We start from the raw sequence: 18,641 nt of genomic DNA on the forward strand, positions 1-18,641 counted from the left end.
CACCTCGAACTGCATTCTCCCGGCTACCCAAGCGAAGCAGCGGCAGGACCCCGGTATGGGCCCCTGGTTTGGTCTGTTTCCAGCAGAGTCAGTGGGAAAGCACTGCTGTCCCATCCCTCCCTCTGTAATAGCCTCCTGGAATGACACAAAATTTTTCATCTTCCCCTAATATTTCAAGGCATTCCTACACCAACAAATTTTGAATGCACAGAAAGCTGCCCTACATATCCACATCAAGTGGTAGAATTTTGGGCTGCATTGCTTCAGACTCTGCTGGTAGGACTTCATATTTTTAAATGAACACATAAAAAGCTTCCTTTATGTAGGAAACTAGCGCATCAGGCAGAGAGGATACATGAAAATCCTTTCCCCTGATGAGTAGGTGTTGCCCTACAAGGAGTTTTTTATATGGGTAAGTATTTTAAAAATTGCCCCACCTGCAGCCTCAAGTGATCCAGTTGATAATTGTACCACCTTGTGTAGAAGGGTTCTTTGAATAAATAAAACATTCCCAATAACATCTTGATTAACCATTCCAACTGTATCCTAAGCAAAGGTATGAACTTGCCCAGGTATTTTCATAATTAAAAAGGGATTGGTGTCAGTTAAGTATCAGTATTCATATCTTTATGTTCCATTATGTTATTCTGCAAGAAACTTTGTTCCCCACACCCATGGTTCAGTTCTCACGGTTAAAGGCAATGAATACATAAATCAAAGTATAGGCTGCGGAAGTGTGAACGTTATGCACTTCTGATTTTCTATAATTAAAGATTGAAGTGGGACTTGCAGGTCTGAGTCAGATTTTGTTTTTTGGGTGTAAAATGGTTTCTTCTCTGGAACACTTTAAGAGCAAAGTTCTGCTGCAGAAGGAACAGCTTCCACTGGGGAAGCTTGATTTGTTGCCCATAATACTTTATGCAGTGTTCTGTAACTGGACTGGAATATTTCTTGAGTCAAGTTTTGCAAACGGAATCAGATGCTGAATATAAAACAATTTCTCTCATGTGCATTGGATGGGCAGCATAAATGTGCAACCAGCCAGGCACTAGATATACTTTTGGCTGTCAAGGATAGTTTATTTGGCAAAGCTATTAAAGACTGTTTAGAATTTGATGGAACAGTGCTCTGGATAAATTCACTCTGGTTTGAATTGTCACAGAGGCTGATAAACATCCTCAGCAGCCAACTGGGAATTGTATCAAAAGTACTTCTTGTGTTAACCCCTGAGAGTCGGAATAAGCCCTAGATAACAACCCTGAGTCACTTACTAAATACTTGGGGGAAATTGCATCTTCCCTCTTGAGACAAATAAAACAAAAAAGAAGAGGCAATTGCCAGAGGATATCTATATCAAGATGTGTATCTATTCTGAGTTTATTTGCATAGAGAGTCAAGTATATGAAGAAAAGCTGTATGAGTTGTTATGGGATCACAGTTGATGTCTGAGGAACATTGGGATGTAGGGCTGGTGAGAGAATCAAGGCCTGTGGTAGTTGAGGCCTAATAAATTGTGGCGCCTGTCTTTTTAAAGTGGTTTTAAATTAGGGCTGTGTGTATGATGTATGTGGGGATGTGTAGAGGGGAATCAGAATGTGGCAGCAGAATGTGCCCAAGAATCCTGGACTTTTTACTTTTTTAAAAAAGAAAGATTCTAGCCCTTATGGCTTCATAGATATAACTGAAAGTGGTGGGCAATACCTGCTGAAACATCTGAACCCCCATGGTTTGCGGAATAAGATTTCCAGTAGTTGGAACACCACAGCTTCATTTACTGTTTATCACCATGCATGATTTGCAGAACCCAGAAAAAATATGCAATATAGTAAGCTGTGGGCTAAAGCCTCAGCGCCTAGGGCTTGCCGATCGAAAGGTCGGCGGTTCGAATCCCCGCGGCGGGGTGCGCTCCCGCTGCTCGGTCCCAGCGCCTGCCCACCTAGCAGTTCGAAAGCACCCCCGGGGGCAAGTAGATAAATAGGTACCGCTTACCAGCAGGAAGGTAAACGGCGTTCCGTGTGCGGCTCTGGCTCGCCAGAGCAGCGTTGTCACGCTGGCCACGTGACCCGGAAGTGTCTTCGGACAGCGCTGGCCCCCGGCCAATAGATGTGAGATGGGCGCACAAACCCCAGAGTCTGTCAAGACTGGCCCGTTCGGGCAGGGGTACCTTTACCTTTAAGCTGTATGATTATCTATGCGAATTGAGAATAATTTTGATTAATTCCATAGTTTCTATAGGTTCAATTATTTAAGGACATAGGAAGCTGCTTTATACTGAGTCAGGCCATCGATCCATCTAACTCAGTATTGTCAATACAGTGGTACCTCGGGTTACATATGCTTCAGGTTACAGAGTCCGCTAACCCAGTAATAGTGCTTCAGGTTAAGAACTTTGTTTCAGGATAAGAACAGAAATTGTGCTCCGGCGGCATGGCGGCAGCAGGAGGCCCCATTAGCTAAAGTGGTGCTTCAGGTTAAGAACAGTTTCAGGTTAAGAACAGACCTCCGGAACAAATTAAGTACTTAACCTGAGGTACCACTGTACTGTCTGGTATCTGCCTTCTAGTATTTCAGACAGGGAACATTCCCCACCCTACTTGAAGATGCCTAGGATTGAATCAGGGACCTTTTTTCATGCAGATGCTCTGCTACTGAGCCACTGAAACCCTGCTGCATAATATTTTTTTTGAGCTTTATACAGTTCCATTAACTTGTATTTGTAGATCAGGCACGTCCAACTCCCAAGAGACAGCGATCTACTCCCACTATAAAAAAAACTGGCAGTGATCTACTCATTGTCATTGCCAAGAGTTGTTGATCTTTTGGGGAGGGTGCCCCAGAGTTGTTGAGCTTTTCAGGCGGATCTACCTGGAACCTGAATCGCAATCTACCTGTTGGACATGCCTGTTGTAGATATGCTCAGTAATAACTCCACAGCCAAGACGTTTGACAGTTGTCTTCTCTGCCAGCTTCTGTAAGAATGCGCAACCTTTCCTTTATCTAGTCTGGAAGTCAGCTCTTGACCACACTTATTAAACCTTGTCCTGAAGTCAACACTAGTATTTTTATTAGTGGTGAAGATGCTCCTTGAAGGCAATTTATAGTCACAGTTTAGGGCCAAACTACACCTGTGTGAGAGACAGAAAATATTGTCCCAGCCCCAAAGCAGCGGAAATGTGGCCTTTGAGCGTGGGACGTGCATCCCTGCCATAACAGATAATTATTTGAGGCAAAAACAGCCAAAAGGAAAACTGCACTATTGAAAGATATTGAGGGACTAAAGGTAGCACAGAAAACAGTATTGAGAAGCTTTGCAGACTACGTTGTTTACGGATTAGTGTGGGTGTAGCATGACATGATCTGGAAAGTCAAGTGGGTGAGAAATAAAGGCATCACTTAGAAGCAGAACATATGGAATAAGGACAGGATAAAATCACACGCTATAGGCAAGTGTGAAATGCTGAAGTACTTGAAGATGAGGAAAAGATATATTTCAAATGTTATGCAGTAGCAATAATCATAGAGGTTTGGAGTGACAAGAATGTGGCAAAGAACATTTTGAAGTACTTGTTTGGAAATATATTACTAAATTATGACTGTCTTGCTACGGTCAAGAAAAGACAAGAAGCAGTCTGAATTTTCTTAAGGTGAAGGACACATTTCTATAATCCTTTCTTTGACCTTTGAAAGCTACCATATCCTCAAAGCAATATTGTATCCTCACTCCTATCTGACATGCGTATCCCATGAGGTAGTGCTGGGGAAGGGAGGTTGCTGTTCAACCCTATACTATGTCCAGTTGGTCAATAATCTCTTTCGCACATTGGGTTTATTCCTGGGACTGGCTTTGCTTTGGAATGCTGATGTAGCAGCTGTGGCCAGGAATGCAATGCTTTTGCACAGTTTCAGTTAATATGGCAGCTGCTCCCCTTCTTGGATAAAACAGATCTGACCAGTGGTGTAGCGTGGGTTGTCAGCACCCGGGGCAAGGCAAGTAATTTGCGCCCCCTAACCCGTGGATTTGCGCCCCCTAACCCGTGGCAAGTAATTTGTGCCCCCTAACCCGTGGATTTGCGCCCCCTAACCCGTGGATTTGCGCCCCCTAACCCTAACCCCCAGATGTTGCGCCCGGTGCGGCCGGCTCCCCCTGCACCCCCCACGCTACGCCACTGGATCTGACTACCACATATGTCTCAGTCACACCTAGACTGGATCACTGGAACACACGGGGCTACTGTTAAAAGTGTCTGAAAATGTTAGCCAGTGCAAAATGCAATGGCTACATTGAAATCTGAAGCCCATTTTTCAGAGCATACTACTGTATTAGGATTTTGTTTCATCTGCATTGGCTTCCGGTGCATTTCCAGACTCATTTAAAGTGCTGTTCTTAAAGTGCTGGTTCTTAACTGCCAAGGCCTCAATGGTTATGGATCAGGAAATCTGCCACTCTCTATGCATTGAGGAGATTTCACCCCTCCCATACCCAAGAATCTCCTGATGATCTCCTGATGGTCTCTGCTGACTCTGAGTTGGTGCACTGGCTCTCTAGGGCGATGCTGACATGCATAATATCTCAACTGCACCCCCAGAGGCTTGGAAACAGGGCCTTCTGTTGTATTGACAGGTTGTCCCTCTCACTTTAGGCAAGCTTTAGGCAAGACCTTTTTTCTTTAGGAACCTAGGAAAATGCCTTATACTAAGTCAAGCCATTGGTCCATCTAGCTCAGTGCTACCCATACCAACTGAGCTATCACCTTTCCCATAATTTCACTTAATTTTTTAGTTTAAAATGCCCAACTCCCCTGTGGATCAAGCTGTGTTTGGTTCTGCTTCTTTTTTGTATTTAAATCAATTTTATTAGAAGCCATATGAATTGTAAGTTTGTTTGCAGCTCAAAAATTATATAAATAACCTTATAAGATAGATAAACTTTTATGCAATGTTGCCAGATGGCAGCATTTCACTCCTCATAAGTGCACTCCAATTAATAAATACCCCAAAAGGAATCCGTATGAATCTGTATGATCTATTATTTCACTTGCTTCCTTCTACAAAATTGGTGTTGATTTGTTTGTTTATTACTGATAGAGATTTTCAGTAATGACAGACAATGATACCCTTCCTAAATTATATCCATGTAGCATTTTTTTAATATCAAAATGTAAAATTTAGTAACTTTTACTTCCTGGAATTCAGCTTTATACCAGAAAGGACCTGGAGACCCAGTGAGACCTGAATATGGTCCTGATGCAGGGAGAAAAAATAGAGAAGAGTCACAAGACGTAAATTTACTTGCACACTGGATTAAAGCAGCTGCGTTGACTAAATGAAAACATGCCATTTTTAAAATCCAGCAGCCATTTGAATAGAAGACTGGTTTTATAGTTTTAGCCGATTTTTACCTTTTCTGTATTTTATCTCTTGTACACCACTTGAAGGCCATAGCAGTTAAGCAATATATAAATTGTTTAAACAAACAAAAATAAGAAATAAAAATATTTGCAACATGCCAAGTAATTAATTTGAACTACTTGTTATTGGCATGCCTGAAACTGTAGTTAAAAAGTCAGTAGTAAGATCTGAAGAATTATTATTTGTTCAAGTGAAAGAAAAATGCCTACTGTGTTAAAATTGCTGTTTAAACTGTCTGCACTCCTGAGTCTTCATACTGTGAGTCACTTTAAGTTCCCTTGCCAACCATCTTAAATGGGAAGGAGAAGTGTTTCAGCTGCCGGGTATATTACAGAAAATTCAGAAAGTGTGTTCTCTCTCTTCCTTATTAATCTGTGCATTTGTCCTCCAATAATTTATGTATGAAATATGTTTCTGTTGGTGACAATGTACCTATTACTTAGTTGAATAGCCACCATGGTCTTCAAAATGTGTATTTTAACTTACAGCAAAATCATATGAACCTTTTTTCAGAAGTCTCATCGTGTCCCAATTACTCCATAATAGATGTGTTTAGGATTGCATTATGAGCCACTTCCCTCATTCCTGACAAAAAAACCTCTTCGTATTTCCATTATGGATTGTTCATATTTTTTCCATAACTTTTGTCGGATTTCTGAAATCACATGGTAAAAAAGGTCAACTTTGGTCAGCACTTTGGTCGGCCCCCACAGCCCTTCACTTCATCAAATCTGGCCCTCTTTGAAAAAAGTTTGGACACCCCTGCCCTAGAGCAAGGATGGGACATCTATAGTTCTCTAGATGTCATTGGACTCCAGTTCTTATCAGCCCTAGCCAGAATGGTCAATAATCAATGATGATGGGAATTATAGTGCAACGGCTCTTGGAGAGCAACAGGTTCCACACCACATAATTAGAGCAACAAATTGGTATTGAATATATACCGGTATATAACATACACAAATGATATCAAAGATGAGAATGAAGTGACATAACATCAAAAGCAGGAAAAGTTAATTGATGAAATACACTTCAAATTGTACAATAACAATCAGGCTTGAATGCTGATTACTAGAAGCACACAATAATTCAATTTATAAGCTTCAAAAAAAGAGGGGCTGATGGGTAACTGGCTTGTAAGAACAAATTTCCAATCAGAATTTCAGCACTCCATGTAGCATAATCTACAGACTGCTATTTGCTAGAAGATGCTTCCTCAACCTCAGCCCTCCAAATGTTTTGAGACTACAATTCCCATCATCCCTGACCACTGGTCCTGCTAGCTAGGGATCATGGGAGTTGTAGGCCAAAAACATCTGGAGGGCCGAGGTTGAGGAAGCCTGTGCTAGAACAACTTCAGTAAAGGTTCTGTAGCTTCCCAATGCTAGCAACCCCAGACTATTTCTTAAAGCATTTTTTGTAATCTTATAAAATATAAAATTAACTGCATCTAAAAATTAGAAAATGCAGAGTATTGTGCCAGGCTTACATATATGTACACCTGTTACTTAAATTTTTAAACCAGTAGTTAAAAAAAAAACCCATTGCCATCTGTTGCTGTAATGTGTTAAGTGGCCTGCATAAGATTGTGGGTTTTGCAGGCAAAAGGATATAAACATATTTTTTTTTACTGATTATCCAATCTTAAAGTCATGATTTTATTTCAAGTACTTTTGAAGGCAATTCTTGAGCCAGGACTTTTCTGTCCAAAAATGGATTAGTAATATGAAGAGCTAATATTTCTTATTTGGGTTATCTTTTCTACATTATTTCCATAGAGACATTCTAAGTAGCTAACCTTGGAGAAGAGTGTATCTATTCTTAGGATTTTTTCCTCTAATTTCCTCAGTATTCATCTTTAATTAAAGATTGTTGTCACAGGATTAGGCAAGAGATAGCTACTAATTTAGCACATAGCATTTTCATTCATGTGTTACCACAATCTTATTTGACAGACATAGTAGTGTAATTTGTAAAAGCGTTGTTTATATAACAGATATGTCTATCATTACTTTGGAACTGGTTGCTAGACATTGAGCAGTAAATATTGTGCATTGGTCCATTGTCTGGCTCTAAAAAGACAACTTCACATCAGACAACTGTGAAGGCTAGGGGAATTACAGTGAAATGGTGATGTAAGTCCTTCACGGTTTAAGACCACAGTTCTTGTAAGACTGTCTGTCTCCATATGTACCTACCCAAACATGAATGGAGGGCCTACTGAAGGTACTGCCACCATTTTAGGTGTAGGAAGTAGGTACCAGAGAAAGGGCCATCTCAGTGGTGGCACTCCACTGTGGGAAATGCTACAAATGTGAAAAAAGGTCAAAGACCCAAAAGCCAATGGGGATAATTAAATAAATTACCGTATATACTAGAGTATAAGCCAACCCAAATATAAGCTGAGGCACCTAATTTTACCACAAAAAACTGGGAAAACGTATTGACTTGAGTATAAGCCGGTTCACCACACCACAAACCTGGCGGCAGCGGCGGAGGAAGAAGAAGCAGCCCGAAAGAGCTGCTTTTGGGCTGCTCGTTCCGACGACGACAGAGGCAAAGGCGGCAGAGTATAAGCCGGGGGGGGCGCTTTTTCAGCATAAAAAATGTGCTGAAAAAGTCAGCTTATACTTGAGTATATACGATATATGGGGAGGTGTGCCTGGATTAGCAAATTGTGGTTAGGCATTTGCCAATGCAAACTGAAGAAAGTTGAGTTAAACTTGAAAATGTAAATGTTCTTGGAGCTGACAATCTCCCTTCCTTGCAGAAGCATGATGGCCACTTCACAGTTATCCAGCTAGTTGGCATGCTACGTGGAATTGCTTCTGGCATGAAATACCTCTCAGATATGGGCTATGTACATAGAGACTTGGCAGCTCGGAATATTTTGGTCAACAGTAATCTCATGTGTAAAGTCTCTGATTTTGGATTATCGCGGGTATTAGAGGATGACCCTGAAGCAGCTTATACAACAAGTGTAAGTTTCTTTTTTATTTCTAATACAAAAAGACAATTGATGCAAGATTTGTATTTCTCATTTTCTTTTTACTGTAATTCTTAACTTCTGTCTCGATAATGTTTAGATTGGGTGCTTCTTGTATTAAGCTATGTTTGTGACTTGTTATCTTTACTGCAAAATGGGATATTTCAAATGCCATTTTCTTTATCACGAAAGTACATCCGAAGAAGGTCCCTACTCCCATCTAGCCAATTTTATTTTGCTCTTTTCATTTTCTAGGGCCAGAGTTCCCTGTAACCTGAATTTATCTGTGATAATTGGAATTTTATTTTTGAACTACATAAACTTACTATCTAGATATTATTATTTCATATCCTAGAGTCACCACAATAACAAAGCAGTGAAACGCTTGTGCTTCCATTATTTAGGCATGATTAGGTTTATTTCAGTATCTTTTAAATTTGGAAATAAGGAGTTACCTGAGCACGATGTCGTTCATGCATTAGTTTGGTAATTCAAATTTTCCCTCCGATTCACCTTGATTCTATTTGTTGGAATATTACCTAATAACTTATGTAATGTTGTTCCTTCATTTCTTTATATGAAGGCATGCAGTACTGTAGAAAACTGGTCTAGGTCATGAATGCATCTTAATGGAAACTCACTTTAGCATTCCCAAACACTCTGCAACTAGGTTTATAATTCATACCTATACTGTGTATGAAAATTTCATTTGTTTCGTTAGAACTGTAGTATCAAGAATGGTCATGGTGATATAAGTTTGGGGGAGGGAAACCCCCTAAACCCAAGAAATTAATGACTGTCAGAATCTATGTAATATTTGGAGTATTAAAGGGAAGATTCCAGGCCACTGGAAAAATACAGGCTAAGCTTCCTTTCTAGGCCAGGGCCTCACCTGGGATAGAGGCATTAACGTGTCAAAAGGTGTTGATGACCAACATCCAAGAGGAATCCTTGAGCCTGGGCAGATCCAAGCAGGGGTGTGTGGGGAAAGAGAAGACCAGAACCATCTTGACAGACTGGCTGAAGGGAGGCTGGAGAGATGCCTTGGACTTGAGTGTTGCACTGCTGTGGGGAACAAGCCTCTCTGACTATGCTGTAAGATCTGAACTCCCTCCATATAAATCCAGGTGTAAATAAAATATGTGAATAAATCATATTTTGTAAAGCCACAACAGCCTCCACCTCATCTTGATTCTCTGCGGAAACATGACCCCAGGATGAGTGCCTGGAACCCCACTAGAATCTTGCTACTGCTCAGGTGACGTTGGGGATTGGCGTGTCGCCTTTGTAACAGTATATTCCAAGGTGCTCTGTAACCCTATGTTTTAGATTCTGAAGCCTTGCTCATTTCTATGGGATAAATGCATAACTGAATACAGCAGTGTAGAGAATTTACTTGTTCCTTATAGGCATGTGGGCTGTGTACTTTTACACAGCTCTCCCAACCTTCAGAGGCTTTTCTATTTAACTGCAATAGAGCACACAGATCTGCATGCCTGTTGTGCACTCAGATCTGATCTGGATTCAGTTGAAATCAATGGGGAACCTTTTAAGGCAATACAGGTATGAAGGGGGCGACATGACTACATGCCTCTTTTCTTTTGGCAAGGCACTTTAAGGCTGCCTGTTCTGGTGCTACCCATGGCTAGTTATTGCAAGGCACTTGTGGTATGATATGGTCAGGGTCTGCCCGCCCTGGGCGTGCAGGGAACAGGAGGTTCCCAGAGAAGGCACTCTCAAGTTTCCAGGCAAGGCAAGAGGCACTGCCGAATACATTGTAAAATGTAAGATGGTTTAGAGCTGTTCTACCAAAAGGCGCTTTCTAAACAGCAAAAGAACAATATACCAACACTATGAAGACAACTATGTCTACACTGTCCAAAAATAATTGCCTGTGGAAGGCAGCGAATGCATTCTATGCCTGCGTGTGTACACACTTTGTGTTTGGAGAACTCTTACCTGTAAGACACCTCCCCCAAATGCCCAATCAACTAGTGGATTAATAGTCACTCTCATCATCAATCCACACTATTTGTTTTTGAAAACTGCAACCTCTAAATTGCAATATTGGCCATGCTGCAAGTGCTGTGTTTTTAAATGCTTTGCATCAACCACACATTCTTCAAACTCCTTAGAGCCTGTTCAGTTATAATAAATACAAATATCTGCTCACAGAAGAGGTCTAATCACATATAAGCAGTATAAAATTAGAAAGTAATCATAACTTCTCATTTTTAAAAAAAACTGCACAAGATCTCTCAAGCCATAATTTTTGCTTATTACAACCTATGAACTTGTTTTTGATCTAATAAGAGTTCCGGAGCAGGTTAGAAAGTGCTTGATTTAAAGCACTGCCATTAGGGTGTGTGTGTTGTGGCGTGTTTTTTAAAAAGGCTGCTGCATGCCTTTAAAAAGCTACCTGAAAGGCAACTTTTCCCAGCATAGAGATGCAGCAACTGGAAAAACTTCATCTGTTACATTTCCCCCGTCATGCTATTTCTAAAGCCGTAGGAGCCAATGCAGAATAAAAGATAACAACCATAGAGAAAGCAGATATCTAAGGAAGGAGAGGTGATGCAAGATAGCCCAGTTGAGAACTAAGAAAGGAAGGACTTGGATGTAGCCTATCTTTCTAGTCATATTTCCATACACATTGGCTCCATTTGGTGGGTTAACTCCTAATATTTATTCTGTTTCTTTAGAAACCAGAAAGTGTTTATGGACCTCATATTGAGTTTTATGGAAATAAGAGATAATTCTCTGCCTGATGTCACTGAAGGCAAGACTTGTTTTAGAATATTAAAACAAAAGAGAAAGACTTACAAGCTAGTAACATTTTACCTGTGGCACTTGTGTGTCAGGAATGGATAAGGAAACATCCAAGATAACTGACGAATATGTTTTCCCCCATCAAAACACTGTTAATGTATACTGGAAGTTGCCAGGACAACAGCCACAAACACAGTGACATGTCTATTTTATGAACAGAAAGAAATTCTTATCAATACATAGAGAATATAAGTTCTTGAACCTTTCATGGTTTATCAAAATTCCTGCATTCTAAGAAGTAGATTAATTTCCTCTGTCACAGTGTTTGTTCCATCTACAAAGAAGATGAATAATGGCTGGTTCACATTGTCACCAAACTTGGTGTTCTCTGGTGCAATAATGCAGCAAACATTTCTTTTGCTTTTTTAAAAATTAAATTTGCATACAGTATCTTATCCAAATTATCTATATGTGTTTCCTCCCAAATGCATGACATAGCATGTCATGTCGTGGTAAACACATAGTCTGATTCATGTGATTCTTGAAAAAGTAGAGAAGGATCTGTGAATTGGGAATATAGTTGTAGCCTATTATATGGCATGCAGAATAGAAGTTGCTCATACATACCCACTACCCTGCCATATGTTGATGATTCCCATTAGAACAAGTGCCGAAATTGGCTTTTGGGGGAGCAATCCTGATTTCTCCTATCAGTACTTAACAGCCACTACTGGATCATTGTCAAAGGCTCAGTTGCACTTTCTTGCAAGCTTGTTAATTCAATGTACAATCTACCACATGCTGCATCTAAGTATTCAGAATGACAGTTTTATGTTAACAGGAGATTAACATGTTTACAAATCCATCATTTCAGTGTGCTGTATGTGAGCATTAATGAGATGTTCCCTTTTCTTTTCCAACTAGCCTGATTACCCAGCTAGTCTTTCTATAAAGCCGGGGTGGCTAATATGTGGCCTTCCAAATGTTTCTGAATTACAACTAGTATCAATCCCAGAAGCATGGCTAGCGACCACAGATGATTCAAGTTTTGATCAGCAACATCTGGAAGGCCACAGATTTGACACCCTTGCCATATAGATTCTGTACTGGGTCTTTTCCTGCCGCATTGAAAATGTAATATGCAGTACAATCCTATTCATGTTTACTCTAGTAAGCTCCTTTGAGTTCAGTGGGACTTTTGTTATTTAGTCGTTTAGTCGTGTCTGACTCTTCGTGACCCCATGAACCAGAGCACGAAGTAAGTGGGACTTACTTCCAGGTAAATGTGTATAGGATTGCAGCTGTGATGCAGCAGAATGATCTCCAAGGCTGGGTTTACCTGTCACTATTTTTTATTGTGATGAACTTATAGTAATTTAGAATAATATTCATTATTAACCTTCCTGTCTAGCATTCTATAAAATTTTGGCTTGAATATATAAATACTAATATAGTCACTGCCAGAACTGCTTTTGCAAGCATCTGCCGCATGTATAGAACACCAAACCAATTAGTCTTTTGCTGTGTATGCACTATGTTGTTGTTGTTTAGTCATTTAGTCGTATCCGACTCTTCGTGATCCCATGGACCAGAGCACGTCAGGCACTCCTGTCTTCCACTGCCTCCCGCAGTTTGGTCAGACTCATGTTTGTAGCTTCGAGAACACTGTCCAACCATCTCGTCCTCTGTCGTCCCCTTCTCCTTGTGCCCTCAATCTTTCCCAACATCAGGGTCTTTTCCAGGGAGTCTTCTCTTCTCATGAGGTGGCCAAAGTATTGGAGCCTCAGCTTCAGGATCTGTCCTTCCAGTGAGCACTCAGGGCTGATTTCCTTCAGAATGGAGAGGTTTGATCTTCTTGCAGTCCATGGGACTCTCAAGAGTCTCCTCCAGCACCATAATTCAAAAGCATAAATTCTTTGGCGATCAGCCTTCTTTATGGTCCAGCTCTCACTTCCATACATTAGTACTGGGAAGACCATGGCTTTAACTATACGGACCTTTGTTGGCAAGGTGATGTCTCTGCTTTTTAAGACGCTGTCCAGGTTTGCCATCGCCTTTCTCCCAAGGAGCAGGCATCTTTTAATTCCGTAACTGCTGTCACCATCTGCAGTGATCATGGAGCCCAAGAAAGTAAAATCTCTCACTGCCTCCATTTCTTCCCCTTCTATTTGCCAGGAGGTGATGGGCCCAGTGGCCATGATCTTAGTTTTTTTTATGTTGAGCTTCAGACCATATTTTGCGCTCTCCTCTTTCACCCTCATTAAAAGGTTCTTTAATTCCTCCTCACTTTCTGCCATCAAGGTTGTGTCATCTGCATATCTGAGGTTATTGATATTTCTTCCGGCGATCTTAATTCCGGCTTAGGATTCATCCAGCCCAGCCTTTCGCATGATGAATTCTGCATATAAGTTAAATAAGCAGGGAGACAATATACAGCCTTGCCACACTCCTTTCCCAATTTTGAACCAATCAGTTGTTCCATATCCAGTTCTAACTGTAGCTTCTTGTCCCACATAGAGATTTCTCAGCAGACAGATGAGGTGATCAGGCACTCCCATTTCTTTAAGAACTTGCCATAGTTTGCTGTGGTCGACACAGTCAAAGGCTTTTGCATAGTCAATGAAGCAGAAGTAGATGTCTTTCTGGAACTCTCTAGCTTTCTCCATAATCCAGCGCATGTTTGCAATTTGGTCTCTGGTTCCTCTGCCCCTTCGAAATCCAGCTTGCACTTCTGGGAGTTCTCGGTCCACATACTGCTTGAGCCTGCCTTGTAGAATTTTAAGCAGAACCTTGCTAGCATGTGAAATGAGTGCAATTGTGCGGTAGTTGGAGCATTCCTTGGCACTGCCCTTCTTTGGGATTGGGATATAGACTGATCTTCTCCAATCCTCTGGCCACTGCTGAGTTTTCCAAATTTTCCACATTATTTTAAAGCACATGGGCACTGTAGTTTACCCCTCACAGTGTTACAATTCCCAGAAACTCTGGGAAGAATTCTTTGAAAGGAAAAACATGCTTTGGATGTGTTTTAAAATTGTAGTGTGTATGTGTCCTTTGATAGGGTTGCATACTAAAATGACATGCAGAACTTATAGTGTAAACTGATCACCAATATCAAACATCTGCAATCATTTTTCTTATTGCTGTTGACCTTCTTCAAGCTTATGCTTGCCATTCACACTAAAGTCCCTCCACATATATGTTTGACCAAGTACCTGGATCTACGCAGTTCAGTGCCACATTAAATAATAAAAATGAGAACACACAGAAAACCATAAAGATTAATAATTTAATTAACCTGGAGATCACCACACCTGTTGTTTTGTATGACTAGTTGTGCTGGAATGCGAATCGGGATGCATGGCAATGGTGAATTGAAGCTGAGGCAATGGGACACATTTACCGGTAGTTTAAATCCTTGATTCCTGATCTAGTAACTGATACCTGCAAACTTTCTTTGGGTCAGGGGATATCTAAAAATAAGTAATGCTGGCACACCAATATTGACGAGGTAGTAAATGCATATGATCAATTAGAAACATAGTAAGCATGCTGGTAACACTGAAAGCAAACTGACCATAGGAATAATTTAAAAAACAAAAACAGGAGCAGAATAATTGTTCCTGCTATTAAGATTTATAGAGCAAAATTAGAATCTTTATTTTATATAGAGCTGAGTTATGAGAAATGTATATGCTAATTCATAATGCAGAGTAAGTCAATATTTTAGTGATTATCTTCACAGAGTTCTGTCCCACAGGCCAAGACACATGCAGAGATAATAGAGATTGTCACTAGAGCCCAATAGAGAAAAATAAATAATTGTTTAACAATTACAACTGGCTTACCAAGCAGGTGGGTAAATATAAGTTTCCCAGATACTGATTAATTGACCAAAATCTGAATCACTGAATAAAATTAAACATGGCCTTACGGAGATGTATGACGATGACATGATTTCCACACATAGAAATAAATTAAAAGCTATGGATGTTAGCATACAGATTAATATATTAGTTAACAAACATGATATTACTAGCCTTGCATTTTTATTTTTACTTTTAAATCACTGTGGGATGCTATCTCACAGCTATCTTGAATTTTAAGGTAAGAGAAATAATTACTCCCTCTTTCTGCTGTACCCATATTCCACGATTGAACAAAACGCTATCTCTACATTCCATCTGAATCAAGAGAGGCTGTTCAGGTGCTGGACCAGTGCCCAGAGGCAGTAATGGAGTAAATAAGGCCAATAAGCTGAGGCTGAATCCTTACAAGATGGAAGCACTATTGGTGGGTGGTTCCTGGGTCTGGGAGTTGATGAGGCAGCCAATTCTGAATGGGGTTGTATTCCTCCTAAAGGAACAGGTTCATAGCCAGGAGGTGCTGCTTCAGTCGGCATTGTCGTTGAAGGCTCAGGTAGCCTCAATGACAAGAAGTACGTATTTCAAGCTGTGGGTAGTTTGCTGGCTAAAGCCTTTCCTACACCAAAATATCCTTATAACAATGCTATACACTCTGGTAACCAGCCATTTAGACCACTGCAATTCACTCTCAAGTAGGGCTGCCAGTGAAGGTGGTGGTTGTTTTTGTTTGTTACTACATTAAGTATTCTTGTGTTTTTATCTTGTAAACCTGTAAAGGGCAGGATAGAAATTTAATAAATAATAAAACTAATATGATCCAGAGGTTGTAGCTTGTGCAGAATGCAGCTTCCTAGTTACATGTTGACAGAGCTAAGAGTGTGATAAGCCACTCCTGGGAGAAGTGGATCAGCTGGCTTCTTTGCTGCCAGGCTGAGTCGTGGTGCAGAAAGCCCTACACAGCTTGGGTCCCTGGTACCTGAAGGAGTGCCTCTTCCAGTATCAGCTGGTCCATACCCTGACATTTGTCAGGGAGGCCATGCTGATAGTTCCGTCTGTAACCACTGTGCATTCTGTAGTGGCATGTTGTAGGGCCTTGTCAATGATGACTATGGAACTTGACCATGGAACTCCCTCTGGTCAAATACGGTATATATTTGCCCCTCTTGTTGATGTCCTTTTGACATCAGTTGAAAATGTCTCTTTTTATTTTGGCATGTAGAGGTTGGAGGAAATAGTTGCTCTTTCTGCTCCTGTGAATTTTTTATTTCTATTATTTTGTGAGTGTTTAATATTGTTGCATGCTACCCCAATCTCTGAGCAGTGAGAGGATACAAGGGTTCATGGTGCTTGCCCAGGGTTCAGCTTCCTTGGAATGAAGGTCAGTGTAGACTGTGGTGTCTTTAGGATATATGGTTTTATTTACAAATATATATAACCTGAACACAAGACGGAGGTGCTCACAGTAACACCCCAACAAAACTTGCTGCTCTATTAATCACAATTTAGGATCCCACACAGATCAAGCATGTTTCTATGTCCAGCTTCCAGCTTGCTTTCTGCTCAGCTTACACACTCCGTGGGCTAAAGTATGCCTAGCTCTCTGTTGAATTGTGGCCAACAGGTTTAGATCTATTTGTTTCAGACAAATCTTCCACAGATATAACCGATTTGACTTTGTAGATACTGAAACAAAGTGTGTACTAGTCTCAGCAGGAAACCTGTGTGGGATAAAAAAATTTTTGCTCTGAACTTTGTCTTTCTGGTATCTTGGAATGGATGACATTCATTGCCTTTGACTGCCCCTCTGTGGCTGCACTGGAATTATATTATAATACATAACAACTGTTAGCTGTCGTCTAACATTGTCTTTGCCTCTTTTGAAAAATGCATAATTTACATCTTGCTGTGTAAATTGGGTTTTGTATACAAGTAGAGGGTTGTGGAGTTTTTTATATAAAAGCAGTGATCATCAGGAAATACAATAGTGTTCAACAATTAGCCATAATTGTCTGATATTGTGCTATGTGGTGCTTTAGCTTTTTAAAGAATTTCTGACAAACTTGCACTTTTCAAAATAATCATTTTCTTCTTTTTCTTTTTTGTAAACTCATTCCTTATATATTTGATGAGCTGATTGGCTATTGTATTGGAAGTCATCTGATTTATATATTTCACTTTAAGTGTATCTCTGGACCCAATTATATTGCTGAATTTAGTCAGAACTGAGGGCAAAATCAGGGAGTTAGTCAACCAGCCCGATCATTTGCCCAAAATAGCTTTCTTTGCTTGATTGCCTTAAATGAATACCTTTATTTCAATACAGATCAATAAATGAGTGAGCCTAGGAACTTTAAAAACCCTGTACTGACCTAACCCTTAAGTTCATTTGTTAATAGAAGTCACTTTGAAATGAATGCACTTGAAAATGAGGCAGGGGGAAAGGATACTACTTTTCCAACTAATTAGAGCCTGAAGGACTTGTCAAGGACTCAGCTTTGTTTTCTAATATGTATGTGAATTTCATGGATTGGCTCTTGTTTCTGATACAGTGGTACTTCGGGTTAAGTACTTAATTAGTTCTGGAGGTCCGGTCTTAACCTGAAACTGTTCTTAACCTGAAGCACCACTTTAGCTAATGGGGCCTCCTGCTGCCGCTGCACCGCTGCTGCATGATTTCTATTCTCATCCTGAAGCAAAGTTCTTAACCCAAGGTAATATTTCTGGGTTAGCGGAGTCTGTAACCTGAAGCGTATGTAACCTGAAGCGTATGTAACCCAAGGTATCACTGTAATCTGAAGATGGTCACTCTTTATTTTGTGGGGGGTTTTGTACTGTTATTGTATACCCTCTGCAACTTTTGTTAAAAGGCTTCCTAATTTAATTGACAAGTATTTTGATAGATAAAGTAGATGGGGAAGGTTCAAGATGTTCAAACTAGACATGAGGAGAGCTCATGTGGGCTAGTCGCCCTGGCCCCACTGAGTATGACCACCAGCTCACATATTTGGTGACCATGAGAAAGGGTCATATGACTGTAGTCCTCCTACGTGAGAGTGTTCCTGACTGGCCCATTATCAGTGGCAGATTTAGGTCAATGCAACGGGTCCCCCCATACTGGGTGCGGGGGCCAAGGGGGTGTCTTCCCATTTCCTTCCCAAAGCCTAGTAAAGTGCTTGTCCAGCTTTGGAAAGGAGGCAGAAGGGCTGAATGACACTTCCACCTCTTTCCCAAAGTCCGGCACCTCCCTTACCCTGCTTTGGAAAGCCAGCACGAAGACTAGGAGGCATAGGATCCAACTCTTAGGGGCAGTGGGGGCTTCTGCCCCTACAATAGTATATTTGAGGGAACTGGGCCCCCACAAAGTTGCTGTGCATTCCCATTCAAATGGTGTGTGTGCACTGCATCATGTGATCAGTTATGTGGGGCGGGGCTTTCCTGGGCCCCCACAATATTTTATTCAAGTTGGCACCCCTCCTAGAGGGCATCCAATTTTTACCTTGCATGTGGCGTTGCAATACGAAGTTCTGCCCCTGCCATGATTCCCATCACATAGAAGAACCGTATGCCACTGTGTTCATGCATGCACACAGGTGCTATATCCATGACCAGCT

The 18,641-nt window shown here is 40.8% G+C and overlaps 1 protein-coding gene across 5 annotated transcripts in view; it reads left to right on the top strand.

The window, feature by feature from the left end:
• The window catches only part of EPHA6 (EPH receptor A6), a 356,395-nt gene that overhangs the window by 305,462 nt on the left and 32,292 nt on the right, over positions 1–18,641 (top strand). For all 5 annotated transcript variants that reach the window (XR_014218859.1, XR_014218860.1, XM_082219716.1 and 2 more), the window contains one exon: positions 8,180–8,389. Coding sequence is in view for 3 of the 5 variants with exons in the window: in XM_082219716.1 (XP_082075842.1) it covers positions 8,180–8,389 (210 nt within the window). In the remaining 2 variants the exon portion in view is untranslated. The remainder of the gene's footprint in view (positions 1–8,179; positions 8,390–18,641) is intronic.

The sequence above is a fragment of the Podarcis vaucheri genome, assembly GCF_965113315.1.
Source record: "Podarcis vaucheri genome assembly, chromosome: 4".
NCBI lineage: Eukaryota > Metazoa > Chordata > Lepidosauria > Squamata > Lacertidae > Podarcis > Podarcis vaucheri.